Consider the following 16,235-nt stretch of genomic DNA (forward strand, 5'->3'; position numbering starts at 1 on the left):
CGCGATAAGAAGGTACTGCCTCAAGACATAATCCCGAGCCGGAAGAAAATCTCTCACGTTTTGCATCGAAGCGAGAAACGGGGTCGCGTCTACGTCCCCCGTCGAACGCGAGAGCTGTAATTGGCCCGAGAATAATAATCCACGCTGGGGAGAACGCCGGATCGTTATTAGAGCCGCACTAACCTCATTAGAGCAGACTCATCGTATCGATACACGAAAAACGTTATCGTGTTGTGAGATTCTCCAATAAACAGCGCATAAATCGTCGCGTATCTCAGGTTCGCCCTCCATTTGTAGTTAATTATGCAATCAGGGCCGACAGTGCAACGCGAAAAGCTGAACTTGTTCGAATTTGATCTAGCCGTCTTTCAACATTTTTATTTAGAATTTCGCAAGCATATGATTCGAAGTTCCGAAGATAAAAAAATTTGAATATACAGCGATCGTATCAGTGCAACACTCCGGAATATTTAATATTAAATCGAAATTTTCAAACTAAAATTATTCTACTGTGTTTAACTTTCGATTCGATATTAAATATTTTCAAATATCTGTGAATAAGACTGATCTTGTGATATCAGATTTTTTTTCTGTCTAATTTATTGAGCGCGGCATCCAGCTTCACGACGTTCTTTGGCATGATTGATGGGACGAGCTGAGAAGCTTTTCCGCAAAATTTCGCCCTACCCAAATTTACCGGATTATATTTTTTCGCGCTTACTTACACGAAAAATTTCACAGAGTTATCATTTCCATTATCGCCGTGAAACGAGCGTGAAACGAGAGGCGGCCACGATCCTTGGATCGTACCTCGAAAAAGCTGCGATCCGATCAACCGAGTGTATAAGAAGGGGGATTAAGTCTTATTCCTTTCGAACTTCGAGAGCAAAATTTAATGGGGGCCGGAGCAATCGAGAGCTTAAACATTTCGCAAGAAGCACGGTGAATTGAGAGGTTTTAAGTTCGCGAAGAGCCTTAAACTTCTCTTTCATTCTGCTTTGATGCGTGTCGACATTTCTCATCTGACTGGCGTGAAATCCCTCTGCGAACTGAATTTCTCATTAGACCCGGTATCCGTGAAATTTTTTTAGAAAAACATTGAAAAGAAAAAAATTAAAGACGTTTTTTTAAAACAAAAATGAGGAAAAGAGAGTTCTCTGGCAGACAGCGTAAAAATTAAAAAATAAATTGAATCGTATTAATAAACATTTAATAAAAATAAGAATGCAAAAAATATAACGTAAAATTAGTTATAATTTATCAACTCATTGCAAAAATATTATGCTTATTCTGTATAAATTCAGTCTGCCGTTAATTCAGCCGCATTTCGAGTGCACATATTTCTTTAATTTATACCACTATAATCAGATAAAGCGCGCGTGTATTTTATACGAATACTAATATCTAGATTTTCCATTATACGGAAAATACGGATGATTTAAATAAATGTATGACTCATTTATGAAACACGTCATCTAATATGCACCACTGCAAAAGTTTGAAGTTTTCATATGCATTAAAATCAGCCTGACAAAATCATTTATGCTGATAGCATAAAAAAAAAGTTTATGTTATCTAATAATTTACAACGTGAAAAATTGTTTTTTTTTTTATAAGTCTTCGTTTCCAATTTTCTTCGCGAGAGGAACTCTGAGCTACAGAAAGACAAGTCTTTACAGATGCACAAGTTTCGAGAAATGGAAAATATTCCACGTTTCTGGCCAAATCATGGTCCCATTAACTTCCACGTTTTAACCACGTACATTCAGATGTCAGATAATTGTGTTACGTGCCGCTTGCACGATCGGGGGGTAAAAAAGTCATTATTTGTGACAAACACTCGGCAGAAGCAAAGTGTATATGCACAGTAAATATTTCACATTGGGAATTAGCGTATTCGATGGATGCGCGTGTGATTACGAGGGGTGGGGAGAGAGAGAGCACGCTACGTATGTTTAAATGTTGAAGCGAAACACGAGAGGGTGATTCACTCGCAAATTCATCATCGCCCGATTAAAGTCCCATCCATTACGATCGCGAAATGTTCCGCCTGAAATTTACCGCGCCGTATTGAAAGCAATGCATTTTCGACGCATGCGACGCGCGCGTGTTAGCCCGAAACGCGTTGCAACGCGAAAATCGAATAATGAGAACGCTACGCTATTAGCTTAAAGCGATTTAAGTTACTGCAATTTGCGTCGTAAAGAGTATTTTGTGAATCGATAGTTCCAGGATGTTTCTCGACGAACATAACTTACCGCAATTACCGAGGGAAAGATCGGTAATTAATAAACGCTCCGTTTTGCGCAATTAACCGAGAACGCGGGATTTCATTTCGCTAATATCATTGCATCGACAGCTAATTGGAAGCTGCTGCTGCGCGTCTACGATGCACTGATGTTTTACGCTTCGCCGTCTCGATATAACGATAATGTAGGACAAAATAATGCGGTGAGATTCGTTAAACGTTCGATCAAGTACTGCGCGTGCAAACGCAGAGTACTTGACGCATTTTCACTGTTTAATATGCAACATTTACATTTTGATTCCGATTGATGCGTAAAACGAGATATCAATCCTGAATATTTGTAAATTTTTCACAGATACGAACTTGATCGGAAGCTCTTTTGGCGCGTGTTTATATTCATATTTACATTACGCAAAAAAAAACAACTTATTTAAAAATATTTAAAAAATTTATAAAGATTTTAATCATCGCGTATCGTTTTCAATGGGAGACCTTATTTTTTAATCGTGTTATACGCTTCACGGTCTTACTACGCGTATTCGTTATTGTCTTACTTTTTCATTAAAGACTAAAGTAACTAAAGTTCATTAAAGTAACAAATTTATGTCGCGGTGTCTAAAAGGAATATATCCCGGCGGAATATCCTGTACTGTATATTGCTACGCAGGTTGCCGTGTGTATCGTTAAATATTGGATATTAATGCGCGCTGAAAGCAAAGTCGTTAGCGGCACTTAGAGCACTCTTGCCACGAGCGGGTTCAGAAGCAAGCCAAGTATCGAATAAAATTTGCAAAGTACTGCAGCTCGCGCGAAGCATAGAAATGCACCGTGGTCACAGAGGCACAATTAACTATCGTCGCGACCACACAACGGAGGGACGCTCGAAGTACGACGAAATTTTTAGCGACTTTCTCGGTTTCGTGCGAATTAACTCGCGCAAAGTCGAGCTGGCGCGACACGCGTACCGAGAGGAGACACGGCCCACCGCCATTTCCGAGATTATACATGGCGTGCTTTGCCCGTTAACTGAAACAACTAGTCGCTCTTTTCCCAGTAAAGAGAGGAAAATGTCGAGGAAAACGGGTAAAAGAGGATCTTGTATATGATTCAACGTTATCTAATTTCCTGCGAACCTATCTTCAGAGATGCAATATTTTTCTTTGTCGTTACTTTCCTGGAAGAAAAAGTTCACGTGAAAAGCAGCAGAGGCGGCGGCAGCAGCAGCAGCAGTTCGTCTCAATTTCCAAAACCTCCCTGTATACGCGCGAGCACACATCAAAATTATAGAAATTGATTGGATCTCTTTGATTAGACACCTAAATCAGTGCGGCTGATTGATGCGCTTAAATTAGTACGCAATTAATCAATTGCACAAAGAGACGAGAAGTATAGAGTAGTTATCCCCTGCGTAAATGGGAAATATAAAGTAGTTATCTCTGAGCGCGTGTACAGGCAAATTTCCGTGTTTCTCTCAATCGCGTGTCTTAAATGCAACGATTGATGACTCTCGGTACGCTCAAATGCAACGTGTGCGCGTTATGCATTTTTCAATTATGTAACTGTTTTAGCTTCGATGCGGCCCCATACGAAAGAAGATGAAGATATTATTGGGAGAGAACGAGGCACATGGGTATCTGTATTTTCCATTTAAACTTTGACCTCATGCCGGATTGCATGATAGTGCAGAATATAATTACAGATTTAATCGCACGTAACAGGACACACACGTTAAACGAGTTCATGTTAATGAAATTAACGTTAAATTATTAACCGATATATATCCGACGCAAAACAATATTCATAACAAATTCTAGGAAAGGACAATCACTAGTTGCCGCGCTAGCAATCTTTTAATTACGGCGTATTTACATTTCGTAATCAAATACGTGGGTACACAAATTTCATATTAATAATAATAATTTAATAATATGAATAATTTGTTCCACGTAATATAACAACAAAATACGAGATTAAATGTATCAATATACGTAGATTTAAAACGTTACTTTTCAATCTGAAAAATATTCGAAAGCGTAACATGGAAATCTGCCCGTAACACTATAAAAAGAAAAGATCGAAAAATGAGTTAGTTATGCAAAATCGTTTTTCGATCTATGTACCACCACACATGACAAAATGCTAAGAACTAAAAAAAAAAATCAAAACAATCGCGAATGATCAAGATGCAAGGATGCGACAAGAATCACTAACCTCGATCCTCTGTGGTGATTCCGCCTACTGCTGCTCTCATCGTCCTCGTCGTCCTCGTCATCCCTCGACGTAGCCAGCGACTGGGGAACCGAAGAGGGAGCGCTGCTGCCGGAATCGGGCCCGGGGCCCATCCTCGAACCGGAAGCACTGCTGCAAGACGGCACCAGACCACCCTCTCCCTGTCCTTCCTCCTCCGCCCGATCCACCTGTAATTGCATAACCATTTAAACTTTTGTAAAAATATCACCACGCGCGCTGAAATTAAATCGACGCTCTGATTTGCAGACAGACAGTCGATTTAATTTCTTTCTTTTCATTTGAACGAGCTATTTAAATTTATACTTTGTATAAATTTAATTGTAAGAGAAATTTGTTAAATTCATTATTAAATAATACTAAATTCTGTTTAATCAGCTCGTTAAACATTATAAGCTTTCCAATTGAGCCGCTCAAATTATTGATATACAGTCGTGTGACATTTCATGCGTCGAGAACGCGGCGGCTTTTCTATCATGTCGCCTACACAGATATCGAGATCATTGGCTGAGTAACACAAAAGGTCATAGATATCACAAACGACAGCGTTCAATAACACGCGATATTTGATCGTAAAGCTAGAAAGCATTACCATTTAAAAGGGAATTTTTTTTTGCGCCTTCGGCGTCATTTTACGATACAAAAATGGTTAAAATGGCAAGAAGCTACATATCGTAATGGCAAGACCGTAATCCTCCCTCGATACACAAAAGACACTTTAATATATTTTTATTTGAAGTATGTACCTCGATATACCGCGCGCTTAAATCAATATTCTATTCCGTTGCGTTGAAGGACCGATCACGCGCCCAGGAGCTCATCAAGGCGTACAGACCAAGCAAACAAGCACGAATAAACAACTTGGTTCAATGAGTGCAAGCGGCGCGACGCGGCGCAAGCTCGCGGCGGCGGCGGCGGCGGCGGCGTCGTCGTCGCGAGTACTCGTATTTGTTCGTGCTCGCTTGTTCAGTTTGAATTCGACTTCAAATCATTGATCGGAAGAGTATAGGAATGCTCTCATTTTTCATCTTGTGACCAATCACGCGTGCATGACAAGCTGCTCCAACAAACTCTTAGTATTTCGGGAGTAAAACGGAACGTCGTATCTGTGATCAGAACGAGACTCGAAATCCTAAAACATTGCGATTTCCGGTTGTACTTCATCTATCTCTCGCGCATCGAAGATCGATACGGGGAATCATAGCTAATCGAGATCTGGAATTTCCAATCGAAAGTCGTAAAAGTTACATGATGGGTTGCCTGATCGGGAGAGCGGAAAACAGAGTAGCGGATACGTAGCGTAATCTACTTACTGTACCGGATACTTTTAATTAGCTCTGACAGAGAATAGTAACAGGAAAACAGAAAGCAAAACAAAATAAATTACATTACGTACGGGCTGCCTCTACCATAAATCTAAACTCGCACTTGCATTCTCTGGCAAATTCAAAGTCAATTTTTGTTTAGTAACAGCTACAGGAATATAAAGATGCTATCATTTTTCATAATTGTGTAATTTTTTATATTAAATATTATACTATATTGGCAAATTAAAACTTCAAATTAAAATTCTGTCAAATAACGTCTATTTTTATATTTAAAAGGCGTCTATCTATTAGTACGTTGTTAAATTAAATAAAAAAATAAGTTTCTTTATATTTTCAGTTACGACAGTTTTAAGATTACTACATGCTTTAATATTTTCATCAAAAAGAATTTTCAATTTTACTAAACAATCTCTTTGTTATAATTAAGATCGCGAGTTACGGGATATTTTCTATATATTTCGCATGAGAGTGAGAGAAAATGCGTAATTGCATGACAAAGAGGACAAAAGTTGTTTACATCCAAAGCTAGAAGCGATGCAAAATGCAATCGGTAACTCACCGGAGATTATAAACTTTAATTAACTAGATGTTATGTTGCTCAAGCTTTAATAAACGATGCTCCCTTGTTAACCAGTAATCCCACAACGACTTTCCTCAATTTCGACTTTCACGAAAAAAAAAAATATATATATATGTACGTACTTTATTTAAAATGTCCGTAATATTTCTTTAATTCAGATTTTCTATTTGTAAAACTTTCGTATTTTACATCCTGACATTTCGCTATTTTAAGAAACATAAATAAATTGCTTCCACAAATAAAATAAATTCTCCGACCCTCGTAAATTTTCCAACAACGCACATAATCGAATCTACGTACGTACACATAGCTCGGAAAATAGATTTATCACTCAATACCATTGCGGTTGGTTAGAAACTGTGTTTCGTTTTAGGATCCTCCTCGCGGTTTAGATTCCTGTTCCGTTACGGGTCCTCAGTTCAAAGCTTTAGCAGCTTAACTAACTGACCGAGAGAGAAAATACAACGAACGTCTCTCCGAGAAAATATCTTATTTGCTGCAATTCGGTGGAGCACTTACTGAAATATATGACAGATAAGATCTGTATTTAGAAGAAATAAAAAATATTGTTTTTTTTTCTTTTTTTTACGATTATTCAATTTGGCTGTACTTTATACGGGTCCCTTTCCAAAGTGCACGTTGCTACTCGCGAAAGCGCCTGATTACATTGCTATTTTTTTTTCCTCTCTTTTATCCGGTAATGCGCGGAGAGGTTTTTATTTCTCACAAACGCGGGCGTGTCGGGCGCGTTAAAACACAAATTATCCATTTGTACATTCGAAAGAGTTACGCGCACGAGAAGTGTTTAATGTGTCGAAAGAAAAGCGATACGCGGATGAATTCCTCCGGTATTTAAACGATATATCCGTGCATGAATCTGACAAACAAGTGCAGTAGATGTATAGTTAAACGTATATATGTAAATATATAGGACATGAATATATATGTACGCATAAGACAAACATATATAATAGATATATAGTTTACACATATATATAGGACACACATTTATATGGATTAGAGTTTGCGTAAAAATATATATACATGTATATAAAATCTGTGCGGCAGTGCTGCAGCTGTCAGTGATGCTGCAGCCATTCTGATCTACATATTCGCTTGAGTTTTACCGGAGCGCGCGCACACAAAGACGCGCACACCCGTATATTTCATTTTATTTCAAATTCAGATACAACGGACGTGTCGAGCGCATTAAATAAAATTGCTAAATAGCTCGTTCCCGCTTCGTTTCTTTCGGGCATACAGAAATGGCCGACGTCGAATAATATTTCGCTGGGAGAGCAAATAAAAGTTAAATGGAACTCTCGCACGCGCGCGCGCGGACGGGGGTTGCTTTTATCGGCAACGAAATATCTCGCGCTCGTGGTATTTACGTTATCGCGTTACGGGTAGTTTCGAAACCGAAGTTACGGCCGCAGAACGGTGGTCGCTGCGTCCTAACGTGGCGGTAAAGATCGGTCCGGCGATTCGATGAGCGTGTGCTAAAATGTACAATATAACAACAACGTACAATGTGACGCGTACAATATGACGCGACGCGGAGCGTAATGTAATCGTGAAACTTTCATACGCGACGTAGCGTCACAATCGAGGCTCACGGTTTTCTTGAAAATGCCATATCATTTGTCGAGAATTAGACAAATCCAATTTGAGGTACGAATATTTTTCAATTATTTTAGAAACGTTGAATTTTTATTTCAAATTTTGCAACGTGAACGTGTAATATTTCATGTTGCAAAACGTTATCATAAAATTTCATTTTGCAAACGGGCATGAGAAATTTATATTCCAGTAGTAGTCGCCTATGCAGTTGCGTTTGCTTCTAGCAAATTAATATATTTTTTGCACGTTCCTTCTTGTGCTTTAGCATCAATAACGAGAACGATGAATGGTGTGAATGTAACCCTTCTACTGCGAGGCTTGCGAGTATATCATCTTCGAGTTCATGAATGCTGACAAATGAAATATCCTCGAGTATTGTATCGGTTGAGTCTAAAAAAAGTGCGTTCGCAGAAGAGACTTCGAGTATTTAAGTGAGCTCTGGGGAAATTAACGTTAGTTCACGTAGTGCGGAAAGAGCAGTGGTTCCTTGACAAAGCTTTGGTAAAGCTAATATCAAGTTAGCTTCCAATTTCATTCGTAAATAGCCGAATTTCGCAAGTCTAATTACAAATTGTCATCTGAACCAATAATTAAAAATAGACCAATGCTCGACAGTAATGACGTGTGCTCGCAAATTAAATTAGAATTAAGAGCTGCCCTGCCCTATCCACTATAAATATTGATTTCATAAATGACAAATGGGAAGGAAAACGCTACAACTTGACAACGGTTGCAAAACACGAAGCGTACAAGTGTAAATCTAGCTGGTCAAATTAACTCTTTCCTAAATAAATTGGACAGATAAAACAATCGTGGCTAATAATAGAACAAATATGCTGTCTAAATCCTGAAACAAAGAGTAGAATATCTTATACTCATATTCGATAGCTTGGTATAAAAAAAGATAAATGTTCCCGTAATAAATAAGATTTGTTCTACTACTAAGAAAAGCATATTTCTGTTCCATTACTCATATAAGGCAAGCAACGAATTAATGTTACAATAATCATTTGAATAGCACAATATGATTGTTTTAATAATAATAATAATAATATAAAAAATTTTAATTGGTTTGAAGTTGTTATCAGCTATTCGATATTTTTTCCTTTCAATTAATGAAATATATTAATAATATTGAATAATGAGAATATACTTTTCCAGATGATATTAAATAAAATTTCTTCATATAAACAATTTATATAATTTTGTTTCAATATTTATATTTTGAAAATAAAAATGTTTTCTTTCTGTTTGTGATGCGAAAAATTTTCTTCCAATTACTTTATTTCTATCGTTGTGTACACAATGCGGTCGAGTGCGGAAAACGATAAACGAAGATGATGTCTGCAACGTGATTCTATAACTCGATAAGACAGTATCTGTATTATACTGTTACTGCACAGATATTATGATGAAAAGCTGCGCAACGACAATGTAATGATACCGATACTTCTTATCGAGTTATAGTATCGTACTATTGACAAGTTGTCGACACTGAAACGCGTAACACTTCTTAGATTCGGATGCAAATTCAAATCTGGATCCAAATAACTCCATGAGATATTTGGATTATCCAAATAAGTGCGGTTCTAAGTTCTTGAAGCAGAGCTGATTTCGAATATCCGAACATCTGGAAACTTAGAAACCCTATTGCAGGGTTTCCCCATTCGGCGCGCACACACGCGGTGGTTGATACAATAGTGAACACGCTATAGTAGTATAGATACGCGACATGCGTCCCGAATTGAACATGGTGCCATTGTTCTCCTCTCTTGTTCCAAGTGCGGAGCTTAACGGTGCCCGGATAATAATAATACCTTTGTACTAAAACACAACCCTCTCAAATGTAATACTTCCTCATGTCACCTACATCATTATAGTTGTCCACTCTATAAGGTGCCACACCACTGTGTAAATCCCGTTAACAACGCTCACGAGTATAAACTGCGTTACTCTCTCCAGCCCTTAGATCCCGTAGTTTGTTATGTTTGGCACGCTCTCGGTATATAGGCTGCCCCATGACGCGCGACTTTAATTTTGATGAGACTTTACGACTCGATATTTTCACGGGAAGACGCTCGTTTTTTTTTCTCCCTAAAAGAAATTGTCTACAGCAAAAGTTTTTTTTTTTCAAGCTTCTCAAATAAGTACAAAAGTTTTCATTCTTTTTTACATCCTTTTTGTGAACAATTTTATTGCGTCTTTCTTGCTTTTCTTCGACTTTCTTTTTGTCATATTAAAATAATCATGTTTCCAAAATCACCTAATTAATGTACTAAGTAGTAATAAATTTGTTATAGCTTTCACATTTCATCTTTCATTGATTGTAAAAAAATCTCAAAAGTCGATATTGCTAATAAAATAATTATTTACTAAAAATTTTCAATATTATGTTCGTAAATATATGCATTTATATAATATATACATTTCTGTAGCGTATTTTATCGTTTTCACCGTAGACACTGTAGTTTCATTCAATTATAATATTACGGTCATTGCGCTAAACACACTTTTATCAGGAAACTGGCGCCATGCTAGCAATTATCCCTAAATGGAACGCGAAATGTGTTTCGCAATTTTGCGTTCGCGAATGCCTCATTCGTCCCGTCCATCGAAACGGTATAATACGTTGTCCCGGTCTAAATCACATATGCGCATTTATATAACTGGATTTCTAGAGAGACGTAGGCGTCACCGACTATCAGCTGCCGAGGCTTTCTCGTCTGCGCGCGGAAAAAAAAATACGCGAGAGAAGAGGAGGTGTAACCGATCTTCTATTGCTCGTTCTGATCCTTTTGCTTCTTCTTTTTGTCGCATGTGGTGAAAATTTTGCGGTGGGGGAGGGGGGGGGGCAATTTGCAACAGAGTCGCGGTCATAAATTGGGGGAGCTAAGAGAACGCCGGTAATGTCGAAGGGTCAATTGATTCACTCGACTGCGGGGACTGCTTGTTGGAACCCAGTTCCAACTGAAAGCTTTCTGTTCCTACAGAAACTTCAAGAAAAACTGACATTTTCGAGAGTTCTCTCCGTTCACACAGAACTCCTTCCTGTCGAACTTGTCTCAATTTCCTCGATCGTTATACGCGATCAATCACAGATAGTTGAAGATTTAAAAAAAAAAAAGTTTAATGATCAATTACAACCTTTAAACTCGGCTTTTGCACGCAAAAAGATATTCTTTTTGAACGAATGTATGAGACAATTCATTAAACTGTGCGATGAAAATACTCGCACAGTGAAGACAGTTGTACGTGATAAAACTATACTCTTCGTTAAAACAGATATCTGCATGTAATTTAAAGCGAAAATCCACAACTTGCACAATATGTAAAATTTAAATATCGTAAATTTACAGTTATATTTAAATTTACCGAAATGCGCGACCAAATGGAACCTTATTAATTATGGACTCCTAGATTTGTGCACTCTTTTCGCACGTATCGTCGAGTTACCTCTGGTCGACTCGGTTCCCGCGAGACTTCTATCGATTACAAAGCGCTCTCTCTCTCTCTCTCACGCGCGCGCTCTCTCCTCTTTAAAATACTGCGTCAAATTTTCATACCATAGACATCGCGAAAAAAAAACCTGATCTGTATATGACGGCAAAACAACAGGCTTCTACCGCTTCTATGAGCGCTTCTGTTGTGTAATTTCTGTGAAATTGCTTGTTCGTGGCGGAACCATTGATCTTCAAAAGAGACGACGTGGAATAATAGATGGAAACAGCTGAATCGTATGTGTCTTTTTACGCGACTATGCAGCGTGGCTTTGATTGAACGTTACAGACTAGATTTAGTAAAAAAAAAAAAAATATCGTAGAAACATAAGAATCTTCTACGTTGCTCGCATTAAGAAATATGAAATAATCATTTAGTTGTACAGAAAGAAAAAGTATCTAAAAATTTAGCTAGATAACAGATCAGAAAATAATTTTATGTTGGACTATCAAAATAATTATTTAGTACGCTCAAACATGATACTATTGCTGCAAAAACATTTTTCAAGCAATTAAACATCCAATATAAATATTTTAATAAATCCAACATAATTATTTTTAAATTTTAGATTTTAACAAAATCGTTTTTTCCGTATAAACATTCGCGAACGGTCATAGACGATCGTCTCAAGGAAATACCACGAGTTCAAACGTTAAATTTTAATTATAATATTAACTAAAAATGTTAAATTTTAATTAATAATACAATAAAATTATAAAAATAATTATCGTATAAGAGGCTATACACAAGAAACAGAACACATATACACACAAAAAGATCGCATTTATAAAATATTTTATACGAGAGAACGATCAAATCCCATAATTGTCGTGATAATTTATTTCCGTTTAAGCTAACTTAAATGCAAAGCAATTCTGTCAACTTCGATCGGCATCATTAACGTCAGTCTCCGTTGCATCGTACTTTCCCCTTGAATCTCGCGGACATTAATCGAGTTTGACGTAACATCCTATTTTCCTCTACCTCAAGATCCGGAAACAGGTTAACTAGATACCGCCAACTTTGCCACCGCGTCGTATCTCAGGGGGATGAAGTATGCCGCACGAGTACTACAATGTAGATCGCGATTCGTCACCTTTGGGGAATTATTTAGTAACAACTTGTAACATTAATACAATGTAAATTATTACGATGAAACGGATGTCTCGAAAAAGTAAATTGAACATTTATCAACTGAGCTAGTACTCAAATTTTCAACATTTTCATTTAATCTTTTTCACAGGTAGTGTTAAGTATCTGAATTCTTCTTTCGAGAGAACAATAATTCAATTATCTAACGATCCGAATTGCTTTTAATATTATCAAAACTAGAAATTCTCGAAAGTCTTAAAAGTTTCTTAGCTTGAAACTCGTAAAGACTCTTGAAAATATCCTTGAAATCCTTTGTTAAGAATATTTAAATGTACAAAATATACTTTTAGAATTCATAAAAATATAAAATTATATATATCATCTAAATCTGCATATAAAAATATATGATAAATTTCTATAAATAATAAAATATAAAATGTTATAGAAGAGAAACAATGTTTTTTTTTTAACATTTAAAAGTACTTTATCGCTTTAAAAAACTTGAATCATTCTTGCGTAGTGATAAATGCTTTGGGAATATTCCTGAACAGAGTTTAATGAACGTGTTAACACACCTATTTAGTTCCATACAACGCCATAACGTATCTCAATCTATATTTTATGCAATATCAGCGAAATGTCTGTGAATTTTACACATTTCGCACTATGGCAGATTCAGCACTCCCGAATAATAGCCTCCCGCATTGCTTCCCTTTCAATTTTTATTTACTGCGTGTTATTGTTAACTGACAAACAGATTTCGACCATAGACGTAATTCGCGCGAACAAATTTTGTTTGTTATTTTAAAAATTGGATTGTCAAAATAAGTGTTATAAAGAGAGAGAAAAAGAGAGAGACAATATATTATATAGTCCACTGCAGTTTTATTCGCACATTTTATTTTGTAAATAGTAATAATACATTCGAGAAATAAAGGTTTTGAATTTTTTAAGGCAACTTGAAGGAAAAATATTCGAGTGGAAATGCAAAAATTCAAGATCAAGGTCTGCTCGTTGGTCAAAATCTCCTTGCCGAATTGTGAAGTAGCGTCACGTGTCACTTTATGATATCTACATACCTCACGCGAAGGAGACAAGTAGAAGATTTTTAAATTTATCGGACTGACATAGCAGCGTCTACGTCTAAATCTCCATATTCGCCGTAGATCGAACATGTCGGTCGGCATTTCGCGCGAGGAGGAGCGTTCGACGGAGATACTACTCGTCCTTCACGATAAGCTCAAATGCTCCGTTTAAGCAAGCAAGCCCCAACCGATCGAGTTTACGCGAGCACGAAGACTCGGGGGTAAATAACAATGAACGTTATTTGCTCTCACTGTCTCGGGGCTCGCACGATCCGAGCTCGGAATCATTATCGCAGAAAGGTGAAAGACGGCTACGGCTACATAAAGTCGATGTATATCTGAGGTAAACATCAGCATATTGCAACGCTATCGATATTATTTATGAATCAATATTTTACACGTAATATTCGTAACGAGGTAACTGTTTTGTCATTTAATAACGCCGGCAATAACCATCCGTTTTGACCATTGTTCAAGTAAATTTAATTTTATGCGATTATCAGTTTAGAATTATAAATAATAATTTTATTTGCTGTCGATGTTTGCCTCATACAAACCAAATTCGAAATAATTATTATATGCAAATCGAGCAACATCAAATATGAAGTTGATTTATATTTAAAGTATGTATCAGCATTTCCTAATGCTATTGTTATCATCCGTAAATCAGTATTTTATAAATTACGTGTAATATTCGCAGCGCACTATTTTGTCCCTTAATAGCGTGATCTGTTTCGGCTCATGAATTCAAATAAATTTCATTTATTCCACCGCGCAGTTGCAGAAGGAAATAACAACGTAATTTGCTTTCGCATTACCAACGCTTGTCTCACACAGTCCGAATTCGAATTTATTATTGAATAACAGTTTTAGCTACGAAGTTTAATTTGCACCAAAATTTGTACTATGTCATCACTTTTTGGCGCAATCGGATCAAGTACCAAATTAATGTACAAACACCAATGCTAAGAGGTAAATATAAAATGATTTACTAAATGAAATTAAGTATGAAGTAAAATGCGGGATTAATTACGACAGTATCTAATTAAACGCGACACTGCTCGACTTCGTTTCGTACCTACGATGGCTACTACGATGTTCCGTTAATGAGCGATAAATTTGAAAATAATGTCGGCGACTTTTCATCCTGCGGCACGGCGCAATTAATAAAGTTGAACTAATGAACTAATTAAGACGCGATGAACCGTCCACAAGTACATAATCGAAATTCAGTGTCGCACACGCGCAATACATCCCGGGAATGTATAAATCTCGCGAAATGCATGTATTATTAATTATTATTCATGGCCCGATATGTTGCTTTCGTTACTTGAATTACGCGATCCCTCGATTTACGTACTACTCGCTCGATTCGAGAATGATGAACAAATTACAATACAAATCGAGAAAAATATTCAAAGTATGAGACGCGATATATTCGGATATAGAGAGCGTAGCTGAGCAAACAACCGCTTCGGTAAACAAACGTCATAGAACAATAATTTACAATTTTTACTGTTCGCGCTTCGAATTTGTACGTCAGGTAAATAAATCGCGTGAAATATCTGCTCCGATAAACAGTTGTGTCATCGCCTCAATAGTCGGAATCACGCAGGAAAATAATCACCAATTGTTCTTGGAGAACGGAGTCGCAAGGAAGAACTCTGGACGATTCCTAATTTTTGTCACATTTCAAGATAGAATTCTGTTTGCACTTTGTATGTTGCACATTTTGACAGATGTATCACAGATGTATTTTAATATGCCTCGTGTATGCAGCTGTAATGATTCTTCAAGCGTGATTGCACGGCATGCGAAATTATGAATGGAATTCTATTTTGAATTTTGCAACACGGATCGTTCAAAGTGGTGGGCAAAAGCGACTCGCGTTACCTGCAACTTGCGCAACTGCAGCCAAATGGCAGCACGACGATCTTGTGCATACAAGCATCGGCACTCGGTATCAGTATACTGCGATGCGCCCGAAGGCCGCAATATCAACAAAGCGCCTTGGTCTGCTTTGTTATTACGAAATATGTAATGTACCATTGAAACGGGATATCTGAATATTCTACTCTGTATAATAGAACGGAATAAAATCGAATACTCTGCTTTTCACGTCTCAAATTAATTTCGACGAATCGTGAAGCAAGTTCAACATTTGTCTAAAGAGTAAAATAAACTTTATGGTCGGATGGAAATAGTACTTGCATAAATTAATTCATTTTATAATATTAGAGAAATAAAACTGTAATTTTAATGTTATACAATTGAATTTTTATTTTGAATTTTTATAATTAAAATAAATGGTAATTTTTGTTTTTGTTTCAAGAAAATGGCAAAACTAAAATAAATTTTTTATAAAAAACATGATTAATTTTTTTATTAAGTAATAAAATCACAATTTCCACACTCTTCTTGGTGCGTGCAAAGTTTTTTATGTGTTAATAAATTATTACAATAATATATGTATAATATATAAATATATTTAGTGCTTCTTCTGTGTGTGATCACAAAATGAAGATAAACTTTACTCT

General features: G+C 36.7%; 1 protein-coding gene across 1 annotated transcript in view; it reads right to left on the reverse strand.

Annotated features, from left to right (window-relative positions):
* The window catches only part of LOC105199128, a 136,139-nt gene that overhangs the window by 54,948 nt on the left and 64,956 nt on the right, over positions 1–16,235 (reverse strand). Inside the window, exon 2 of the mRNA XM_039445767.1 lies at positions 4,460–4,665. Coding sequence (XP_039301701.1) covers positions 4,460–4,665 — 206 coding nt within the window. The remainder of the gene's footprint in view (positions 1–4,459; positions 4,666–16,235) is intronic.

This window comes from Solenopsis invicta, chromosome 2, assembly GCF_016802725.1.
Source record: "Solenopsis invicta isolate M01_SB chromosome 2, UNIL_Sinv_3.0, whole genome shotgun sequence".
In the NCBI taxonomy this organism is placed as follows: domain Eukaryota; kingdom Metazoa; phylum Arthropoda; class Insecta; order Hymenoptera; family Formicidae; genus Solenopsis; species Solenopsis invicta.